Here is a 21,711-nt window from a genome sequence, read left to right on the forward strand (position 1 = left end):
AAGCTGTGAGCCTTCCCACTCAAGTATATGTAGTAGGCAGACAACAGATAGATATGAAATTTTACTCAACACATGAAAAGGGAAATAGGATAAAAGGTGCTATGAGCAAGTCAATGCCTTGTTGGTAGAAGCAGGGCTTCTCTGGAATCAGAATAGCAGTAACCAGACCAAATTTTGCAGGACTACCACCAACCTCTCCAATGCCAGATATATACTGGAATGGTCAGCTCTGGCCACATTTCCTAAGGATGGGATAGCAGAAAGCCCTCCCCACAGATGGCCCACTGAGGCCCCAGTTCTGGTTCTTTGAAACATGGCAGCTACAGGTCACAAGTCTCCAGATGTCTGAAATTCCTCACGAAGGGTTTCACGGTCAGGGGGACGGATCCAGCCCAAACAGGTTTCTAAGTACAGGGGGAGGGACCTGAAAGCAAAAAGGGTGATGTCTAAGGGAGGATAGGCAGAAGACTGAATAGCCATTCACTCCCTTAATTCACCACCACCCCCAATAGGCCTAAGGACTCTAGAAGTCAGCTGCCCCCTTAACCTCACCATGCAGTATTCTCCTGTGGCAACTCAGTTTGGGCCTCCAGCCTCCGCCAGAGAGCAGTGGCCTCATCCCTTCGATCCAGCCTCCTCAGAGTCTGAAGTAGGTGATAGGAAGCATCTTGATTACCTGTAGCCCCACCCCAGAGCACAGGGCCTTAAAACTTGACACAGACTTGACATCATTTTATAAAAGGGGAAACTAAGGCCTAAAGCAGAGATGTGTCTTGCCTACATGGAATCAGGGGTACATCACTGCCAACAATGCCTAACCCTGGGCACTCCCTGCCCAGGACAAAGGGCTCAGCTGACCCTGCATCTGCCCAACATACTCTCAGCACAGGAATGGTCTTTGTGTCTGAAGACATTAGGAAGTCTAGAGAACTCCTGGGAGGCCTTCACACATGCTTGTATGTCTTGCATATGTCTGCACAACTGTTATGTATCCCTACATATATACAGGCACAACCCCATTCACCCCTCCTATCAAGGAACATCACTCTTACACTAATCCCCAAGTACCTCCCCCATGGCCCTCTCTGTCCTTACACATCTGTGCATAGCTGATGGCCTGCATATGTACATACCTGGGCACATCTGCACACTGAGAAGGAAGTCCTGTAGGGCTTTGGTATCCTGGCCAAGGGCCACCCATTCCAGTCCACGACTAATCAGGGCAGCTGTCCGAAGCTGTTGTAGTGCCATATCTGACGTACACCCCTGCTCACAGCTGGAAGCAGGCCCTGGGGACCTCTCCAAAAATCAAGACATTTGTTTCCAACCAGACTGTCCCCAAAACCTCAATGCTGTATCTCTTATGTTTGGAGCCCCGTTCTCTTAAATCTCCTGGTAGGCTAGGACACATGGAAAGGAAACCACCACCACCACAGGGGAAAACTAAGTCTAGCTCACCTTGTTCTTTATCCTTAGGTGTGGCCTGGAAGAGCAGCTCAAGGCACCTGAAGTGGGACAGAGAGCAGGGGTAAAGAAGAGTCAACCTCAGAAACTCTGGGGTGAGTAGATTAAGGATAGAGCTCACCAACTCAGGTCCCAATTACAAAATTATCCCTCCACATTTCCCCTAGGGTCCAGGCTTCCTGGACTCACCTGCTATATTCACTAACTGCTTCCTTTCGGGCCCCCAGTTGCACCCAAGCTTGACCCTGAAGCAGATGGGTAGCAGAGACCCAGGGTGAGCAGTGTGGTGACTCTTTGGTTTTTCTTCTGGCATCTTCCCACAGCCGAGGCCTCTTGGGAAGCAGAAATGATGTGCGGCTAAGCAGCTCCTCACATACGGTCAAAGCATCCTGGGCTCGGCCAGCCTGGATCAACGCTGCTGCTGCCTCCAAAAACAACTCAGGCACACAGGGCCCTGGGGGGCAAGGTGGTGGGGAGAACTGGGGTGGGAAGAGAATGCAATGCAGTGTCTTGAGGAGACAGGAACCACTACCTCCAACACCGTCACCAGGTTCTAGTATCATGCAGGGACCATCCACTGCTTGCTGCCCTCGATCTCCCTCGCCCTGGGAACCTTCCTGGTCTGGTCTCCCAGATTGGACAGAAAGAAGAGCAAAGGAAAAGTCAGAAAAAAGCACTCCTGCTCTACTCCAAAGGAAACTCCAACTCTCCCACCCCACTACAGAGAAACATGGCATACCCACCTTTGGCTCTGAGCCATCCAGCAACAGGGCGAGCAGGTCCAGGTAATGTTCTGCAGCATCCACTGCCCTGAAGAGTCATAACCCACAAGCCTCACTTTAGGCCATAGCAGGGCCCTCCAAAAGCTCTTAGCTAAGGGCCCTGAGGTGTGGGACTCCAACATTGGCTCAATATGGATCTACACTATTTACAGACTGGATCTGGGAGAAGACTTTATAGAGTTTTCAAGATACAGGAGGTTAGTGACTGGGTAAAGAGTCCTCAGCTCAGGTCCAGCAGCAAGGCAGGAAGCTGAGAGTCCCACCCCTGACTTATTTATCCTCTCAACTTGCAAGAACAGAAGCAGAGTCACACCACAGGAGAGGCATCAGAAGTGGGAAGGGGAGCTCATGTGCGCAAGATGGACCTCACCTTCCTGTCTGTAGGCATCGGCTTGCTAGCAGGTACTTGGCCTGGCTCTGCGTGCCACAGTGAAGGGGTGAGGCTGGGTCAGGTCGTGGGAGTAATAACTCTACCTCAATGAGAAGCTGACGGGCTTCAGGGATACGAGTGATACTCAAAGCCTAACAAAAAGAAGAAAGTATCTATAATCTCCGGGAACTATACATCCTTCAACTTAAACCTTGACTAGTCACACCAACACAAGCATCTCAGCATTTCCCGCATCTTCGCCTGGCATAGTTCCTTACCTCAACCAGCAGCTCCAGACTCTCAATCTCTGCTGCTATGTTCCCCAGTTGTTGATATAGCCTGGAAGCCTCCAGAAGTGGGGGACCCCAGGTTGATCCCTCTTTTAGGGCTGCAACCAAGTACAGCAGAGCTCTCTGTGGACTGCCCTGGGCGGGGGTGAAAGGACACAAAGGACACAACCTCAGCTACCCTCACAAAGTAGAAAGCTGTGGTTTCCCCAGCTCATCCTAGGACGGTCTTTACCATCTTACGAAGACAGGTCCCCAGGGCTGTGTATACCTGGACCAACAGAGACCGTGGGCACAGACCTGAGGCCGCTTCATGCAGGCTGCTCAGTGCCTTGGGCAAGCTCCCTGTGATCAGCTCCTGGAGGCCTGTGGGCAAGCAGGGTGTGAGTTTAGAGAGGCCAACAGGGCAAGCGGGCCTGATGGGGAAGAAGAGCACAGAGAAGTTCCACCAAGCTGAATGGTACAGGACAGAAAAGACATGAGCCAAAAGACTTCTTAAGATAGGAAGTGGAGAGGAAGGGACAAGTCAGACTGCTAACTGGCCTTGACGATAGGCAAATGCTGTCAGAAGGACATCCCTCAAGCCCCGGGCATCCTGCAGGGTCAGCGGAGCATCTGACTCCTCAGCTGGGGGTCTCCAAGTTTTCAGAAGCAGCAGCACATCCTCAGAGGCCCTGCTCTGGGAAAGAAGGATAATGAGAGGTTCCAGGCTTGTAACCACCCCTTCTCTATCTCAGTCTGCCCTGACTGGACTTTAAACTCAAGGATCCTCTTGATTCTTGTTCCCTTATTTCTAAGAGATTAATAGCTATGGGGAAAGGATACAGGTAGGAAGAAAAATCTGGGGCAGTGATGATCTTAATGAGTCAGGATAAGTCCACGAGGACACAGAGCAGGGACCCTGTTTGGGTTACTGATGCAAAGACTGAAGCAAAGAAGTGACTTCAGCAAGGTCACGAGAGCCCTAATTCTACCCAAGATAATCAAGCTCCCAAGAAAATCCCTCCAATGAGGAACAAATCAGAGCAAGGTCATCTAAGAGTCCTGAGAAAACCAGACTCTTCTGAACACCATCCCAGCAGCCATTCCAGCACCTAGTGATGATACTGCAGCTAGGAAGGGTGGGAGGAGGAAAGAGACCCTTAGTTCCAGATCACTATCTGAATTACCTTGCTAATAGTCAGGGTCTGCAGCAGCAATGTCAGGTCCCCAAGACGGTTCGTGGTCAGCCAGAGGGCAGCCTGAAGGCCAGCAAGGTGGTGAAGGGCAGGGAGCAGCTCCGGCAGGAGGGAGGAAATACGGAGGGCGGAGTCCCACAGCCCCCTGAGCCCACGTTCCAGCCTGGCTTCCAGCTGCCCCTGCGTCTCCAGCACTGTAGAGTATACACACACATAGAGCTGAGGTGCAACCTCATCTCTGGCTTTCCTTCTCTGCAGGAGCCCAAAGGTCACAAAGGTGCTCCTGGTCTGAGGAACACATGGAGGATCAAAGAAAGGCATCTCTGTGGAGGTGACAGATTATGTTGCTCCTCCTATCCCCCCTGCAAGAACTTAAGCCCAAACTGAGGCTGGCAGGGGCACGGAAAGCAATCTCTGGCCCTCACCTCTCTCTAGGCCCTGCTGGATATCCTGTGCCAGGTCCTCAGTGAAACCCTGGGCCAGGTTTGCCCTCAGGGTAATAAAGTTGCAGATGACAGTCAGTTCCAAAGGGAGAACAGAAACAGTCGCAGGGAGCCCTAGAGCAACAAATGCTGATCTCACAGACCACTCTCAGGTGAAAGAGATCACCCCACCCCAACCAAAATTGCCTCAATAAAGAACCCACTCTGGTAGATTAAAGAACGGCCAGAATGTTTTCCAAATAGACCATCTTGGAAACCGCTTCTTCAAACGCTTCTGTGTATATATGTGTGCGCGTGTGTGCGCGTGTGTGTGTGTGTTTGTGTGTAAGGAAGAGAGAGATTCACCTATACAAAGATGATTCCATTCCAGTCCTGTCTGTGTCTTAAACAGGACCCCCTGAGTAATCGCCTCGATTCTAGACATGCAGAAGAGGAACTGGTGTCTGGCTGTGGAGGGCAGGAGTGACCATCTTGGGGAGGGTCCTACTTACCCCGCAGACTACAGAGGAGTCCCCTGAGCCCTTCCAATGCATCCTGAGCCAACTGCTGTCGCCTCAGAGGCAGACTTGAGTCCTGAGCAACCTGTCAAATGTGGGATGGGGTAATAGTTCTTTCCTTGCAGCTGTGGTAAGGGGTGTCATTCTCCAACCATTTCTGGTTCTTTAGGGGAAGTCAAGCTCAGGCCCTCCCCATTGGCCAGAGTAAATCCACTGCATACCCTTTTCCTGGTATCTGGGGGTTGCAAAGCAAGGGTCCCAGCAACCGCGTTACCTTGGCCTGTCGAACTAGCTGGTCATTCTTTTCCCTCCACAGGTCCAGGCAGCTGACGTGTGAGGCTGAAGAGCCCAGAGGAGTCTTGTGAGCCATGATGGCCAAGGCTGGGCCTAGACACCTGAAGGGGGCTGCTGAAGGGTAAGCCTGGCCCCTCTGAAGCCCCCAATGAGCAAGGAAGGAAGGGTTCGTGCACTTCTGCACCCGGCCAAGAATCCTTTGCTGTTCGCGGGGTTCCAGTCAGGACGGCCTACCCTTTCCGGGAGAAACGGACTCTCCCCTGCTTGGCGGGGATTCCACCTCCGCCTTTTCTACCCGCGCTTCTGGTTGGCCCGGTTGGCAAAATGCTAGGCGGCGGTTGGTTGTGTTCAAGGGTTACTTACTCCTCGCGGGAAACTGGAAGAAACAAGAAGGGGCCAGCCCAGAGAGGGAGGCAGAGACGGGCCAGAGGCCGGAGGCGTGTCTGAGCGGGGAGGTCGTAGGGCTCGCCGTTCCCGCTGTTCCATCGAGGTGACCAAAGCCTTGAGAAGTTGACCTCAACACCCGGAACCCGCGGCGAAGCCCTTCCCTCCCGGCCAAAGGCCCACATCGGCCGGGAACTTCCCCCGCCGCGGCGGCTGGCCCGCCCTATGCATGCTGGGAGTTGTAGTACCAGTGGGCGCCTCCAGGAAAAGTCCAGCCCCAGAAGTCTCTTCAAAAAGAACTTCCTGGTGGTCCAGTGGTTGAGATCCCCAATGCAGGGATCATGGTTCGATCCCTGATGGAGAAGGACCCCACATGCCTCGGGGCAACTAAGCCCAGGAGCCACAACTACTGATTCTGCAAGCTGCAACGAGAAGTCACCCAAGGAGAAGCCCGCCCACCACAAGTTAGAGTAGCCCCTGCTCCTGGCAACTAGAGAAATTTTAAGTGCAGCACCAAAGACCTAGCACAGCCATAAGTTAAATAAATAAATAAGAACTAGCTGGAGACGGAGACCCTTGGTAATCAGCTCACCCTATCCCCATGAAGCACCAACATGCTCACCAGTCTGTTCAACCACATGCAGTCTGACTAGCTGGCAGCACAGCCCCATGCTTGTGCACCCTGCACTGCTCAAATGTACCTGCCCAATCCTTTCAACAAATATAAGGAATAGAACTGGAGCTCCATATGCAAAGAAGAAACAAACTGCAACCCTTGCTATCTACAAAGTCAACTCAAAATGGATAAACTGGACTCTATTAAAATTAAAACCTCTTCTGCCACAAAGACACCATCAAAGATGTAAGTCAAACCATTATGCCGTACACCTTAAACAGTGATGTCAATTATATCTCAATAAAACTGGGGGGAAAAATTCAGAGGTGATTTCTCAATAGAAAAGAAATACAAGAAAATTCAAAGAAAAGTCACAAAGTGGGAGAAATTACTTGCAAATCATATACCTCATCTCTTCAAGTGGTCTCACCTCTTCCTATTCTGGGCACCCTCAAACCTCAAACCCCAGTCCTGACCCTTCTCCTCAGAAACCGCTTTCCCATTTTTTTGGTGGACATTTCCATGAGGATTTCATGCCAGCACTTCAACACAACATAGAGGGGCACTGGAGACATCTGAGGATCTTCAGATTCAAACAGTTTTGGCCCCAAGTCAGGAATAATCAATGGGACAAGGTGTGTTAGATGGGCAAGTAGGTTTGATCCAGAGAGGCCTCCACAGGAGAGAAGGGCAAAGAGTGTTCTGAAGTGAGAGTACACACCGAGGAGGAGACACAGCACTACTGGGGCTTTAGACAGTGAGTCTGTGCCCCATGATGCGGCTCTGTTATTGGCCAAAGGAAAAGAATTTAGTAAAATACATCCCATGGCAAAGGGAAATGGCAGGTGGAATAACAGTAGTGATTTGCAAAGAGTTGGGAGAAGTGAATTCAGACAACTCCAACCACTTCTCAAAGGTCTCAGATGCAGCCAGGTCTGAGTAAGACAGCTGATCCCATCTGTGCCTGGATAAGGGAGACAGAACTTCCTCATATCCCCTATAGGACAGTCAGGGCTTCCCCACACCTCAGACACATATATTTACATTATTATTTTATTCCACTTTGGAGACAGCCCCTCAGTCCCTCAGACGTATCCAATGCAGGAGTTAGGAATTAGGCTCCACTATGATCTTGAATTATAAAATAATGAAGTCCCAGATGCCAGTAGGTCCTAGCTGCATGGTGGTAAGAGGTGTGGCTGAGCCTCTCTTGCAGATGATCCAGCACCTACACAGACCAGGCTAGATTGTTCTCCAGCTTTCTGCTGGGTCAGAACTAACTGCCTGAACCAGGAGCTCACAGCACCATCTACTCGCATCACCAAAGCTATGCCTAGACAGAGTCCCACGCTGCTCACAATGAAGCCCATGGCCTCAAAAATGAACCTGCAAAGAAAGGTAGACAATCTCAAAGGACACAAACAGTATATCTAGAGTCTTTTCCCCACTGAGGCAAAAACCTTGTCCATTCTGGATGTTCATTGTTTGCTCCAAGGTTCACCCTCCCCACAGCAACATTTCTCAAGCAAATCCACTCACTTGGGGGCAAACACCTTCCAGACCAAAAGATGCCTGCGGAGGATGGAGGCTGCCAAGACACAGGCCAGAATCTGAGGGAAGAGAGGAGGAGTCAAGTTATTTGGGAAGGGGAGGAGGAAGTGGGTCAAGCAGAGAGCTGCTGTAGACCCCTGTGAAGAATGGAAGGGGAAGGAAAGCAGTACCTGTCCGTGGAAAGGACTCTGGGCTAACAGTTAGGAAACCTAATTTTTTTCTTGGCCCTACTATGACTTGCAGTGTGACCGTGGACAAGCACTGTTCATCTGTGTCTCTTAACACTCAGGCTCGGCCTCTCAGGGTGGAGGGAATGTCAGAGTCACACACTCTCCCTCTGAAGGAAAGGAAGATTAATTATCACAGCTTGGGAAAGAATCCTGACCATCACCTCAGCTTTTCCAGTCTGTCCACCAATGGAGTAATCCCCAAATGCAACCATCAAGTGCACATCTGGCCTGTATAGAGGAAACAATCTAAGACTAGGATGGAGACCCAGGTTCAAGTCTCAGTATTGCCATTTGAGGTCACTGGCCTTTGGGCAATCACTTCACTTATCTAAGCCTCAATCAAGGCTCTCTCCTAGGGTTTTGGCAAAGTGTGAAAGAAGGCGATGTCCACGCATGTGAAAAGATCACTAACTCCATGATCTGTCCCTTGCACCCACCTGAATACCAATGACAAAGAGGTACTTGAGGCCCAGCTGCAGCAGTGCTGCACTGAAGTGGTGAGGTGCATCCCAGAGCCGCATCTCCATCAGTGGCTCCTGCTCCTCCTCAGGCCTGACTCTGGTCTCAGCTTCACTCCCTGGGGACTGTCGCCTCTTCCGGGATCCTTGATTCTCACACAGAAAGGGCCAGAGCAGGAGCAACGGGCAACCTACTGCCTCAGAGAAAGGCAGGGCTAGAATCAACGCAAGACCCATGGACCAGGTCACCCTGCCCCCAAGTACTCTAGCTGGCTCAGCCTCCAATCAGCACAGGCCAAGGGGTGCCAAAGATCTAACAAAATGGTCTTTCCCTACTCAAATACAGGGACTTCCTTTCCTTCCACAAAGCCAGAATGGAAGCAAGGGAGGAATGAGGAGGTACCTGCAAAGAGAATATGGGAGGCAAAGGTGTTGGCTCCCACCAGGAAAGCAGACAGCCAGGTAAAGTCACGACTCTCTGAGACTCCCACGAAGGCTGCATGCCATTGGATAGCTGAAAAGACAGGCTGGTGGCCAGTGGTATAGAAGGTCTGTGTGGCCATGAGGGCCCATGCAGAGACTGCATGCCACGGCACAGTAAAAGGACCTGGGGGAACAGATATGCCTCTTTACAGTCATGTCCCACTCCCTACCCCACAGCCCACTGCCCCGAGATCACACACAACTACTACCTCAGTGCTAAGTCTCTGACACACACACATCCCCAACACCCTAACCTTCTAATAATCAACACTCTGTTATTCTAATTCCCTCCCTGGCACAAAGCCCCACTGCTCTAATCTGTGGTCAACTTCTTTCTCTCATATATACATAGTTCACTATCTCTCATCACTGGAAAATCAGGAAATGCACTAATGAGGATGCAGCATTTCTGTAAAAACTGAGTCTTAGAGTACTATGTGTCTATCTCCTCCATGAATCCTGCTGGCCCTGAAAGTCAATGGGAGGGTTCAGTTAGCTTGGCCATAGCAGATAAGAGAGAGGACATCAGGAAGACCCTCTTGACTGGGGGGTGTGAGACCCTGTGTCAAGGTGAAGATCCTGAGGAGAAACACCTCCCTAAAGATAAGAGGGGCCAAACTCACATCCCTACTGTCCGTGGATGAATCAGGGCTGAGACATGTATTTACCAGGGGTGGTGATGGGTATCCCGGCAGCAAGCAGATGCAGGAGAAGGAAGCTCTGCAGAAACATAAGCAGGAACACAAGGCTAATGCGCTCTGCATGCAATAGCAGAAGTGGGAAGGCCAAGAGGGTGAGGGCTGTGACCACAGCAGCTGAGTAGACGCTCCCCAACTGATAGGCAGCCACTGTCAGTGGACCCTGAGATTTGGTCCTCTCTAGTCGGCCCCGGAACTCCTCTTGTATGTGTCGGTAGATTTGAGGAACCACATAATCCAGGTCAGCCTGGGAAGTGGGGGGACCCGAGAAGGGAGTGAGGACAGTCCTGGTCCTGGGAGCACTGGTCGTGGCCTTCACCAGCACTGTCACAGGCCTCCAGAGCAGCAGCATGAGCCCTGAGGCGGCCAACCCTGCCACAGCCTGAGGCAGCACAACTGACGCCCCGGAGACCAGGGCCCGGAGACGTGGGGGGGCTTCATCTGCCCCTGACGCCAGCGCCCAGTAGGCAGCAGTGCCCAGCCCCATGAGGGGCAGCCCCCAGCGCACAAAGAGCACAGGGGGCTCAGGGCTCTTAAGATTACCATAGCAGCGAAGCCACAGCCGCACAGAGGCTAACAGGGCCACCAGCGCCCCAACACAAGCTCCATACCACAAATTCTTGGCTCGACCACCCACTGTGGATCGCAAGGGACTCAGCAAGGGAGAGGAGCTGCAAGCAGGTGTCTCTTCAGGGCAGCGATAAAAAAGTCCAGCTAGCCTTATACATAAAAGCAACCCAACTCCAAGTCCCACAGCATGCATGGCACTGTATTGTGGGGGGCCTGTTGGAGTCAAAAAGCCAACGCGAGGTATCGACAGTAGCTTAGGTGGCAGCAGCTTGCCCTCCCAGTGAAGTCGGGCAACCAGAAGCAAGATGAGTGAGATCAAAAGGAAGGGGGCAACCCTGGCCTCGGTTATAACATAGCTATCGGAGAAGAAACCAGCAAAGCGAATGAGCAGGAGTAACAGGACGGGCCCGGGCATGGGAAGGAGAGATGCCAGGGGCCTTTTCGATCCCCAGCCCACCCAAGCTTTCCACAGAAAAGGCAGGAGTGAGCCCACTGCAGCCACGGCCCCTAGAACCATGGAATCCAGCTTCAGCCCAGTAGACGCCAGGAGTCCAGCACATACCATGGCCCCACTCAGACCCCCGGCCATGGGTTTTAGGAGAGGGCTGAAATAGAAGGCTGGGGATGCTGCCCACTGGGATACCAGTAGACAAAGAAAGCAGGTAGCAGCCAAAAGAGCAGCACCCCCTGCCATGCGGACCAGAGAAAAACGAGCCCAAGACTCAATGCACATGGCCCGAACTCCCCGCAGGAACTGCTGCAGCTCAGGAATCACAGTCTGGAGCGCTGCCTCAGCCCCCTGGGGGCTCTGCAGAAGTCGCTGGTAGTCAGCGGAAGCCTTGGAGAAGAGCTTCTGCAATCGATGCAGCTCCTGAACTTGAAGGTCCTGAGCAGTGGCTGAGTAGGTGTGAAGAAATCGGGACACCTGGCAAAAAAGATCAGAGGCCAAGGGGAGAAGCTCAGAGACATAAATTGGCACACGGGCAAAGATAGGTATTACCAAAGAGGGTACCTGGAAATCAGGAACCCAAAGTCTCCCTAGGACAGAGGGAGAGGGAGGACATGGCTGTGGAATGTGTGATTAAGACTGAACAAGGGATAATCAAGTGGGTCATTATGCTTCTCCCATGCCCAACCTAACTCTGTCACCTGGAAGCCCAGCCCATTACTTACCTGCTGGGCATTGAGATGCAGAGCTGAGGCTTGGGCCAGAGCAGAGGAGTGAGGCTGGGAGTCTTTGATCTCTGAGAACACCTCAGCTATCACCTCCCCAATGTTTCCAAATGGGATGGGCAGGCCTAGCAGCAGGGCCAGCGTAGGCACAAGGTTGATTTGAGGAATTATCTCTGGCTCCTAGAGAACAAGGACAGGGGTCAACAGGTTCACCAAAGAGGTGAGGTCTGGGGACTTCCTGGTCCAGTGGTTAAGACTCTGTGATTCTACTGCAGGGAGCATAGGTTCGATCCTTGGTCGGTGAACTAAGATCCCTCATGCCATGCAGAGCAGCCAAAAAAAAAGAAAAGAGGTAAGGTCAGTGTTTGGGGTGGAAGACATAGGGACTTAGGCAAGAAACAAGAGTGGAGGATGCCCAGGGTCATGAATTTGGGGGATTAAAATGGAGGAATCCACAAGAATGCTATGATCATGATGTAAGTGGAATAGCAAGAAACCACACAAAGCACATCTCAGGACTTACCTCTGCAGGAGCACTGGGGAAGAGAGCTCTGGGACTATACAGAAAAAGTGCAACTGAGGTTTCCAGCTCACTCTCTCCTCCATGGTTCCCACTGATGGTCATCCCATGGTCTCCAGTCACCACCAGCAGTGTGTCATTCTTCAGACGCTTCACAAGTCCCCTGGGGGGATTAAGAAATGTGTCAGGAGGTAGGGAGAGATAAATATTTTTTCCAGGGGCCCATTCACCCGCAGCCATAACTTCCATTAGTGGGGCCTAGACATCTGGCAAAAAGACACCTCTTCTGTCACAACCCTACTGCCCAAAACCACACACTGAGTTACTCAAAATGGATGAGACCCCTAGTGTCAGAGAAAGGCCTAAAGACAGAATTCAACCAAGAAAGAGGCCCCAAATAAGGATTTTTTTTCTTTTGGGACCACATATCATCTCAGACACAAACCCACTGCCCCAGCCAAAATCCCACACTCACTGTATCATTTTATCCATTTGGGTAAGTTTCTTAGCCATTTCAGGGTGGTAAGGGTCATGCTTGTGGCCACAGTGATCCACACCCAGGAAGTGAGTAATCAGCACATCCCAATTGTCACTGTCCACTGTGAAGGAGAGAACCTGAGCACATGGGATTAAGGCTCACTCTTCAACCTCAGCCAGGCTCTGATGTTCCTATGTCCAGGGACACAGGCCCAGGCCACTGCACCCATGGTAGGTTCAGAGTTTGTAACTGACACAGCCCTCCCCACTGCCCAGACTTGGACCCCGTGCTCACTGGTTGGGTAGAGGTGTTTCATGATGCCATTGTCCACTGTCTCTAGGTCTCTGACATTGAAGGATGGGAAGAATAAAGCTTGGGAGAAAACTCCAGGGAAAAGATCATTCCAGGTTTCATCTCCCATGAAGACCACACGTCTTCCTGCAGGGACACAGAAGTCAGGGGAGGAGGAAGAGGAGAGGCCTTTTAAAGATCTATCAGAATTCCCAACCATGCACTCTGAGGCACAGCAGTTCATTCAACAACTCTTTATCCTTCAAGGGCTACCATTTTCTACCAGGAAGCTTTCCCTGACAACAATACTCCACCCAGAGCTCTTACTACTTGTTCCTATAAAATGCTCTGCTAGTCCTCAGACCCTGTCTCTCTTGGCTGCTTTGTTTTTCCTGCGTGCATCTAGCTTTTTCCCAGTCAATCAGTGGACAGGGCCTGGATCCTCTTTCTCCTCCACACTTTGTGAGGATACCAGACCCACAACTCTTCATCTCTCCCATGCCCTTCGACCAAGGCTCCCCAACAGCAAAATCAATACCCCGTGCAGATTAGAAACTCCAGGACACAGCCTGCACCTGTGTTCTCTGCATGTAGGGCTGTGGTCTCTTTCTCCTTTCTATACTAGCTAGTTAAACATGCAGCTGGGCACCCAAAGCTCTGGTTCTTTGACTTATAAAGAAATTTGCCAAGGTACTCCTGGCCTCCAAAGAGGACTAACCTGCACTGGAAAGCTGCTTAATGAGATTATCTTCCACTATGGCACTGCTGGCAAAATTACTGCCAGCATCAATAAAGGTAGGCAGTGAGCCGGTGGTTAAGGCCTTGAGGCGCTGCATGGTGGTGGTCGGGGGGTCAGCCTTGGCTTGGTAGAGCCTGGCATGGTGGGGCTGACTTTCCAGGAGCCTCTGCAAGAAGGCCATTTTACCCAGGAAAGGCAGGGAGACAGGAGGCTCCCCAGAAACAGGTGAACGCTGGGGCTGGGCAAAGTCAAATCGCAGAGCATCTATCACCACCAACACGAGCCGAGAGAATCGGGAAGCCATCCAGCAGGCCCCGGGTTCCCCTCGGCCCCCCCATGGCAGGGCTCCAGGGCCTGGGGGCTCTTGACAGCTGCTATGGTTGGTGAGCTCCCAACGGGTGAGCAGGAAGCCACTGGTGAAGAGAGCAATGCCGGCGTAGAAGAGGAAGCTCACCCAGGCCAGGAAAAGCAGCACTGAGATCTTCTGCATCCTGGTAGTGGCAGGAGAGGGAATTCATAACTGTGAGGCAAAGAACCAGTAGATATTCTAGTCTCTCAGTACAAAGCCCTGTTAGAATCACTTCCTCTTGGAAGCTCTCCTGAAGATAAACAGTCCCATAGCCAACCCAATGCAGTGTTCCTCTCCATCAGTTATATGAGAGTTTCTGAAAGTGAGGTGTGCAGACTACTGGCATCAATCTGGAGTGGCTGTTTCTAAAATGCTGACTTCCGGACTTCCTTGATGGTCCACTGCTTAAGAATCCACGTGCCAACACAGGGGACACAGGTGGAATCCCTGGTCGGGGGAGATTCCACATGCCCGTGCACCACAACTCCTGAGCCTGAACTCTAGAGCCCAGTGCTCCATACAAGAGAAGCCACAACAATGAGACCAGGCACTGCAAGGAAGAGCAGCCCCCGCTCACTCCAAGGAGAGAAAGCCCACGCACAGCAAGGAAGACCCAGGGCAGCCAAAAGTAAAAAAAACGTCACCCGAGATCCCCGGAATCCGGATCTTTGAGGGTGGAGCATAAGAATTTGTATATGTACTTCAGGAGATCCTAATGATGGAAATCCGGGGGGAAACTTATTCCAAGTGGTAGACTGCTTTCCGACAGCCCGCTTCTCCTCTCTGCTCGCCAATTTCAACACCCCTGGGGTGGCCAAGGCTCGCAGCCACAGGGGAATCCTGGCCAGGCTGACGGCGCCGCCTGGCGGGGACTTAGGAGTTGTACTCCGCTTCCGGACACCCAGGATAACCAGAAGCGCAACCTCCCCGGCTCAGCTGGGCAGAGGCGCGAGGTCTTAAGGCGGTTGATTGGGCCTCGCTGGGACCCAGACGTCCAGATGGCTTTGCCTCCTCCGATGGATGTCCGGCCTCCGGCTGGACACCCTGAACGGGTACTGGGCCCGCCAGACTGCGAGCTCTGTGAGTGGGGTAGGAGGGTCCCTAATTTCTGGGAAAAGCAAGAGTAAGGGGTTTGGGGAGCCCCTGGCTCACCTTGAATGGCGCCCGGAAGTGCAGCGGCGGCGCCTGCAGCCCGGCACCACAGAGGTGCGTGCGACGGATAGAGCGACCCGCAGGGGTCTTCGTCGCCATCTGCTGGCGCCTCCGAGGAAGTTCGGCAAGGAACGCAGGGCTGGCCTGAGGAGTTTAATGGGAGATTATAGTAACTTAGAATCGGGGGCAAGGCATTAAGCTAGAAGAGTTGAGGGAACCACTGTCCATTCTTAGTTAAGACTAAGATCTAGGCCTCTGAAGCCAAACTTAGCTTGAATCCTAGCTCTGCCACTCACTGTCATTATTGGACGTTACCTAGCCTGTAAAATAGGGATAATATTTATTTCCCCTTTTTTGCCAAGCTGACTCCAACTGATAGCTTTTATTATTCATCCTTCCCAAGTTTTTCACTGAATCTTACAACTCGGTAATAAAAAGACAATCAATTCAAAAATGAGCAAAGGATCTGAATAGACATTTCTCCAAAGAAGATACATGAATAACCAATCAACACATTAGAAGATGCTCAATATTATTCGCCATCAGCAAAATGTTGGAGATATCACTTCAAACCCAGGAGGACAGCTATAACAAGTATTGGTATGGGTGTGAAGAAAGTGAACCCTCATAAACTGCTGTTGGAATTGTAAAATGGTACATCAGCTTTTGCAAAGTTTGGCAGTTCTTCAAAAGGTTAAACAGTTACCATATAACCCAGCAATTCCACTCGTAGGTATATACCCAAGGGAAATGAAAAACATGTGGCCACACAAAAACTTGCACGTGAAGTTTCACAGTAGCCTTATCATAATAGTCAAAAAGTGAAAACAACCCAAATGGCCTTCACCGATGAATGGATGAACAAAATATGTTACATCTATACAATAGAATATTGTTGGCCAATTTAAAAAAAAGAGATAAAATACTACAAGTGGCTACATGCTGCTACATGAATGAACCTTAAAAACACGCTAAGTAGAAAAAGCCGATCACAAAATAGCACATGTTATTCCATTTATAAGAATACATAAACCTACTGACACAGAAAGTAAATTAGTGGTTGTCTAGGGCTGAGGGGAGAGAGGAATGACTACTAATAAGTACCAGGGTTTTGTGGCAGGGTGGGAATGGGAGAGCAGTGATGAAAATGTTCTAGATTGTGACAGTTGCACACTGTGTGAATATATTACAAATTATTGAATTTACACTTGAAGCAGGTGAATTGCAGTGTATGTGAATTATCTCAGAAAAACTACCATTTAAAACAAAACAGAAAACCTCTCCAGTGGTTTCTCATCTCAGAGTTGAGCCCAAATTATTTTAGTGGCCCTACCAATCTACATACCATCTCCCCACCTCCTTATCTGATTCATCTAGCTGCCCTTTATTTCCCGAACTCTGTTCCATCCATTGTAGCTCTTTAGCTCTCCCCAGTAAGGCAGCCGTTCTCTGCCTTAGGTGTGTCTGCAATCTCCTGTTAGCTTTACTCCCAGATGGCCAAGCGTGTCTTCCTCTCATCTCCATATCTAAGCTTAAATGCATCATCAGTGAGGCTTCCTGCAACACTCTACTTAATGTTACAGCCCCATCAAGTTCCCCATCTCCCTTCAATTTCCTCTGTAGCACACACAACTCATCAGCATCTTATTAACAATTTGTCCCTCCCAAATAGAATGTAAGTTCATTGAGAGTGGGAAATTTTATTACTGTATCCACTGTTCCTGGCATGTAGTTTGGATTCAATAAGTAGTTATTAAATGGATAAATAAATTCTAATTCAGCAATATGTTGAAATATCCCTCTGCCTTCATCCCCAAAGCCCCTTATCTCTGTTCACCATCTAGGACCACTGAGGCAGCCCTCTTACTGTCCTTCCAGCCTCCCATCTCTTTCAGATCCCCTGACCACATAGCAGCAGGACAGCTCTATCTAAAACACTGATTACCTTAGTCTTAAAATTCTTGATGGGAAGGGGAAAAAAAAACCTTTCATGGCCCCTCCCCCCCATCAGCCTCCCCTAGATAAAGTCCAAACTTTCAGGACCCTATCTCCTTGAGATTTGGCCTTTGCCACACAGTCACATCCCATAACACCCCACCCTTCAGCCACAATGAACTCTGAATGTTCCAGCTTCTCTGGAGCCATGGGTCTTTACATATCCTAGTCCCAAACCATCATCTGATGAATGCATCGATTTTTCCAGCCTGAGCCCAGTGGCAGGGTTAGTAACCTTGCTGCCCACAGTGACATGCTCCTCCCCACAGGACCCCTCATCCAGAACTTTCCTCCCCCTCAGCACACATCACTTTGTACCTGTCTGCTTCCTGTGAAAACGGGGATGACTGGGTTTGGGTTCTTTTGAAACCTATGTCTAACATTGAGCTTGGCACATGGTAGACGTGATTAAATGTTTTTGAATGAACGAGTGTCCTCAGTCCCTGAGGACCCGATGAGCATTCAGCAGCACTACTCTATCAGAGAAGTCCTCTTTCCCTTTAGTAAAACCCCAACACCTGCTCAAATTCACAGCCCCACACTTAGCAAGAGGTGGGACTACTCTCCCCAGCTGGCAGTTTGGTAGCTGCTGCTAAGTCGCTTCAGTCGTGTGCGACTCTGTGCGACCCCATAGACCGCAGCCCAACAGGCTCCACCGTCCCTGGGATTCTCCAGGCAAGAACACTGGAGTGGGTTACCATTTCCTTCTCCAATGCATTAAAGTGAAAAGTGAAAGTGAAGTCGCTCAGTCGTCTCCGACTCCTAGCGACCCCATGGACTGCAGCCTACCAGGCTCCTCCATCCATGGGATTTTCCAGGCAAGAGTACTGGAGTGGGGTGCCATGGCCTTCTCCGGCAGTTTGGTAGACATATGGCTTAATCCTTCCACTATATCCCACAGCTTCTCCTGAAGACAGGCAGGATGACTGAAATGAGGTTCATTCTTATTCACGGAGGAATCGGTTCCCAAGACCTGACAGGACTGGAGGTTGGCAGTGGTCATCCAAGGAAAACACTGGTGACTTTCCCAACTTCATTCCCCAAGCAAAGAGGACAGTTTCAGTTTGCCATTGGCCAGTTTATTACATGATTAAAGTTCAAATAAAAAAATAATAACCAAAATCTTGGCAGGGAGGCTAGAGCCAGAGTCTGCGGATGCTGCTTCCCTATCCCCCACCTCCCTCCCCAAGCCCAGCTCCATTAACTCAGCTTGACTCGATCAAGTTCCTCATCAAGACTTGCATCTGTGCTCCGGACATCTCTGCTGCTCCTGCTGGAGACTGAGTCCTGGGCTTCTGGTACGGGGGCTTTGGTGAGGGCCCCATACACACCCATGGCCTGAGGAGAGGGACAGAGAGACAAGCCATGAGGACACATGGCAGGAGGCATAGCCCAACACACCAATGGCTCAAAGGAAGAAGGGAGAGCTGGGGCCAGTAAACTTGTTTTTCCTTTCTCTCTCTTAAGCCTCAGTCTTAAAGTTTTGGAGTCCGTTCTAGGAATGTTACACACTCCCAGCACAGGGTCACCCTCAAAATGCTAATTCAGGTATCTGCAAAAAAAAAAGAAAAGGATGTCTCAAGGGGTTCCCTTCCATCAGGGCTGAGTGGAGTGTCTCATTCAGGGGACAAAGAGAGGTGTAGGTCTCGGGGCACTCTAAAAGCCTCTATGGTGAAAGTGATGATGGTGGTGGGACGGTCTTGGTCTCTGGCACTGGTGCTGTGCTGGGTCCTCAGGGCACTCTAACCTGAGCCACCATACTGGTGACATCGCCGGGGTTGGAGGGCAGCAGGATGGTGTTGGAGTCCTTGGCCAGTTTAGAGAATGCGCTGACGTACTGCTCGGCCACAGTCAGTGAAGCTGCTGCATCTCCGTTCTGTGGCCACAGGGAGGATAAAAATCAGAGATCACAGACTTGGAGAGGGAGGAGGGAAGAAAGTGGAGAGAAATCAGGATCCTAGAAAAAGGACACGCAAATCACAATACAAGAGATCAAGGAATGCGGCTCAGTGGAACAAAAAAGGCAGGAATTTCCCCCAGGGTAGAAGAGAGAACCCCCTCTATTACCAAATCCCGTCCCTACTCCCACCCAAGGGCCTCTCACGTGTTGTGTCAGAGCTGCGGCCAGGATGCGAATAGCTTCAGCTTTAGCCTTCGCCTTGGCCAGAACTGCACTGGCCTCTCCTGAAAGAAAAAAAAAGAGACAGAACTTGATCTATGAGGTCAGGGTACCCCAAAGCTTCTGTCCTTACCAACCTTCAAAGACCCACACCCTGTTCATCCCTCAGCCTCTACCCTCTGCTGACCTGCTGCCTGATTTATTTGTTCAGCCTTTTCTGCCTCAGAGGCCAGGATCTGTGCCTGTTTCTTTCCCTCTGCCACATTGATGGCTGACTCTCGAGTCCCCTCAGACTCTAGAACTGTGGCCCGTTTCCGCCGCTCTGCCTCCACCTAGAAGCCCCAAGCAACGAGAAACCAGAGTAAAAGGAAGACCTGACACCGATCTGCAGTTGGACCCATTTCAGTAGGGAAGAGGGTCCAGGTTTCCCATGCAACTGGAGCCTCCTGAAGTACTCTACCCCACTCCCCCTGATGTCCACCTGCATCTGCATGGACTCCTTCACCCGGGGTGGTACATGGATATCCTTGATCTCATAACGGAGGCAGCGGATGCCCCAGCAGTCGGCAGCCTGGTTGATGGCATCCACGATGCTAGCATTGAGGGACTCCCGCTCCTGGAAGATGAGAGGTGGAAGCTCCATGGCCTCAACTCACCTATCAGGAGGCTAGGCGAAGAAGGTCCCGAGACTGATCCCAGAAAGGACTGAGTGCCAGGTATGAGTCTTCAAACCCTAACTCTGGCTCAGATCCCCTTACCCGGAAGACTTTGTCCAGAGAGAGTTTGCCGAGCTCTGATCTCATGGTTGTCTGAGCTAGCTGGGTGACAGCATACTCAGGGTCCTCCACACCATAGCTTGCCTGAAAGGGGCATGGAGACTGTAAGTGCCTTGGGGCAGGATTTTAGGAAGGAGAGCAACTCAGGAGCTGCAAAGGTAGAAGATACCTTGTAGGGGTCCATGATGCGCAGGTAAAGGACTCCATCGATTTGCAGAGTTACATTGTCTGTAGGTGCAGGAGCAGGAGAGAAAGAAAGTCAGGCCCCTGGGTTCCAATGAACTCTTTCTCCTGCCACCATGGCCTAATGGCCTCAAAGAACCCGTGTCACCCTGCACCCCTCACCAAGTGTCACAGCAGACTGCTCAGGCACGTTGATGACAATTTCCTTGAGACTCTGCACATATCGGATCCGGTCTAATACAGGGATGAGGATATTCAAGCCCTGGGAAGAGGAGTCACAGGTCTTCAGAAGGACGTGGGACTGTAGGGTTGGAATCCAAGCTAGGCCTGGAGTGGGTAAGCAATCAATATAGATTCTGCCCAGAAAACAGAAGAGTTGGGATGACACTGATAGACAGGAAGGTAAGGGTAGAAATGTCAGGCTGGATCTCTGAATGGAAGGGAGTATCAAGGGAACAGGAGCCAGCAGAGCAGCCTTCTCCATGCAAACAGGTGGAACTGAGAGGGTGAACAGAAGAGATTCCCAACATGGGGCCTGTGGGATGCTAGGGCAATAGGAAAATGTGGTAAGATGGGTATGAAGGTCAACAGTCTGGGCCCTGACGGGTTTGACCACGGGTGTCAGAAGCCAAAGGCGAAAGCAGGCCCCACCAAAGTCTCACCCCATCCCCCCATGTCGTGAGGGAATTGGGATTCAGGCTGGCCCATGGTGGGCAGAAGAGGTTCTCACAGGTTCCAGGATCCGGTGGAATCGGCCCATTCGCTCCACCACCCAGGCCTCCTGCTGTGGCACAAACAGGACCACGGTGTTTCGGGGCAATCCAGAGGAGGCGCGGCGCGGAGCGCGGGCAGAAGCCTGGACGGAGCCCTGAAGGGAACAAGAGGATTTGCAGAGGCCCAGCCAGTCAGGCACCCCGCCCCTCTCGGCGCCCGTCCGGGAGTCAAGTCCCTAAACCACGATCCTAAAGGGTTCTCGGAGAGGGACTCATGTGAGTACCATAACCTCCGACCTCAGTTCTCTCCCCAAGCTTAAAATCTGGCCCATTCCCAGTGGAAGACCCAGGTGATCTCTGGCCTGATCCTTAGAAAAGGATGCGTCGCACTCACCTTCAGCAAAAGGGCCCCAGTCCCCCGCGCCGCGCGCGCCAGCATTTCCCACGGCCACAGGGTCCTCCGGAACCAACGAGACGCGTAGCAGAGCGGTCGCTCTAGACGTCCGGACCTGAGCCTTTCCTCCCGTATTTCCACTCCCCCGGATGTACTTCCGGTCTTCCTCTTTCCCCTCCCCCTCCCATACTCAGCCAATCAGCGTTACTTGGCAGAAGCTCCGGGTGAGACCCAGATCTTCCAGGGAGCGCCCAAGGCTGGAGGTTCTTGTTCTCTCTGAACAAGCCCAAGCTCCCCAACACAGTGACCAACTGGAGGCTATTTTCCACGTGTAGGTGGCCCAGAAAAGCCTCCCAGAGTTCTTTACCCCCACTGGAGACTCAGTTTACCCTTCTGAGCGTATAATCGCCCCATCTGTCACCATAGCGACCAGGAGATTGGCGCTGTCTCAGAGCCATGGTTGCCATAGTGACACTCGCTAGTAGTCCTGCTGTGTTGTACCCAGCCCTCCCACTGGGGACTGA

The 21,711-nt window shown here is 51.4% G+C and overlaps 3 protein-coding genes and 1 long non-coding RNA gene across 23 annotated transcripts; 1 reads left to right on the plus strand and 3 right to left on the minus strand.

The window, feature by feature from the left end:
* Positions 1-193: 193 nt before the first annotated feature.
* Positions 194-5,868, minus strand: FANCG (FA complementation group G). 8 transcript variants are annotated; one of them, XR_014058741.1, is made up of 14 exons: positions 5,296-5,868; positions 5,016-5,106; positions 4,507-4,638; positions 4,073-4,275; positions 3,447-3,582; positions 3,175-3,269; positions 2,895-3,041; positions 2,617-2,768; positions 2,208-2,274; positions 1,654-1,943; positions 1,459-1,505; positions 1,134-1,289; positions 553-644; positions 194-424 (listed from the first exon to the last, which is right to left on the minus strand). XR_014058741.1 is itself a non-coding variant. In XM_081507097.1 (14 exons), exons 1-14 carry the CDS (start codon positions 5,389-5,391, stop codon positions 328-330), a joined length of 1,833 nt encoding a protein of 610 aa, XP_081363223.1. In that variant the 5' UTR covers positions 5,392-5,868; the 3' UTR covers positions 194-327. The 8 variants fall into 8 exon arrangements, 3 of the variants coding, with proteins under 3 accessions (XP_081363223.1, XP_081363217.1, XP_081363231.1); XR_014058765.1 differs by having other exon boundaries at positions 553-676; positions 1,134-1,297; XR_014058733.1 differs by having other exon boundaries at positions 3,139-3,269.
* LOC145512881 (uncharacterized) lies at positions 1,449-4,750 on the plus strand. The gene is made up of 2 exons (XR_014058893.1): positions 1,449-1,559; positions 1,788-4,750. It is a non-coding gene; the product is annotated as an uncharacterized LOC145512881 (long non-coding RNA).
* A 1,486-nt stretch (positions 5,869-7,354) lies between the features above and the next one.
* Positions 7,355-17,572, minus strand: PIGO (phosphatidylinositol glycan anchor biosynthesis class O). Of its 11 annotated transcripts, none has more exons than XM_081506857.1 (12): positions 15,008-15,049; positions 13,486-13,997; positions 12,771-12,914; positions 12,474-12,597; positions 12,002-12,161; positions 11,479-11,658; positions 11,006-11,230; positions 9,706-9,757; positions 8,958-9,161; positions 8,534-8,748; positions 7,855-7,925; positions 7,355-7,701 (listed from the first exon to the last, which is right to left on the minus strand). In XM_081506857.1, the coding sequence occupies exons 2-12, from the start codon at positions 13,994-13,996 to the stop codon at positions 7,488-7,490; spliced, it is 2,100 nt and encodes a 699-aa protein (XP_081362983.1). In that variant the 5' UTR covers position 13,997; positions 15,008-15,049; the 3' UTR covers positions 7,355-7,487. The 11 variants fall into 11 exon arrangements, 10 of the variants coding, with proteins under 10 accessions (XP_081362983.1, XP_081362982.1, XP_081362984.1 ...); XM_081506856.1 differs by having other exon boundaries at positions 13,486-14,026; XM_081506858.1 differs by having other exon boundaries at positions 13,486-14,026; positions 14,500-15,029.
* Positions 17,573-18,059: 487 nt separating this feature from the next.
* On the minus strand, positions 18,060-21,261 carry STOML2 (stomatin like 2). Of its 3 annotated transcripts, XM_081507511.1 has the most exons (10): positions 21,188-21,261; positions 20,811-20,948; positions 20,243-20,342; positions 20,067-20,125; positions 19,880-19,981; positions 19,603-19,737; positions 19,309-19,453; positions 19,107-19,186; positions 18,750-18,878; positions 18,060-18,340 (listed from the first exon to the last, which is right to left on the minus strand). In XM_081507511.1, exons 1-10 carry the CDS (start codon positions 21,230-21,232, stop codon positions 18,203-18,205), a joined length of 1,071 nt encoding a protein of 356 aa, XP_081363637.1. In that variant the 5' UTR covers positions 21,233-21,261; the 3' UTR covers positions 18,060-18,202. The 3 variants fall into 3 exon arrangements, with proteins under 3 accessions (XP_081363637.1, XP_081363660.1, XP_081363648.1); XM_081507534.1 differs by lacking the exon at positions 20,811-20,948; XM_081507522.1 differs by lacking the exon at positions 19,603-19,737.
* Between the last annotated feature and the right edge of the window lie 450 nt (positions 21,262-21,711).

Source organism: Giraffa tippelskirchi, chromosome 1 (genome assembly GCF_054371585.1).
Source record: "Giraffa tippelskirchi isolate mGirTip1 chromosome 1, T2T-mGirTip1v1.2.pri, whole genome shotgun sequence".
In the NCBI taxonomy this organism is placed as follows: Eukaryota; Metazoa; Chordata; class Mammalia; order Artiodactyla; family Giraffidae; genus Giraffa; species Giraffa tippelskirchi.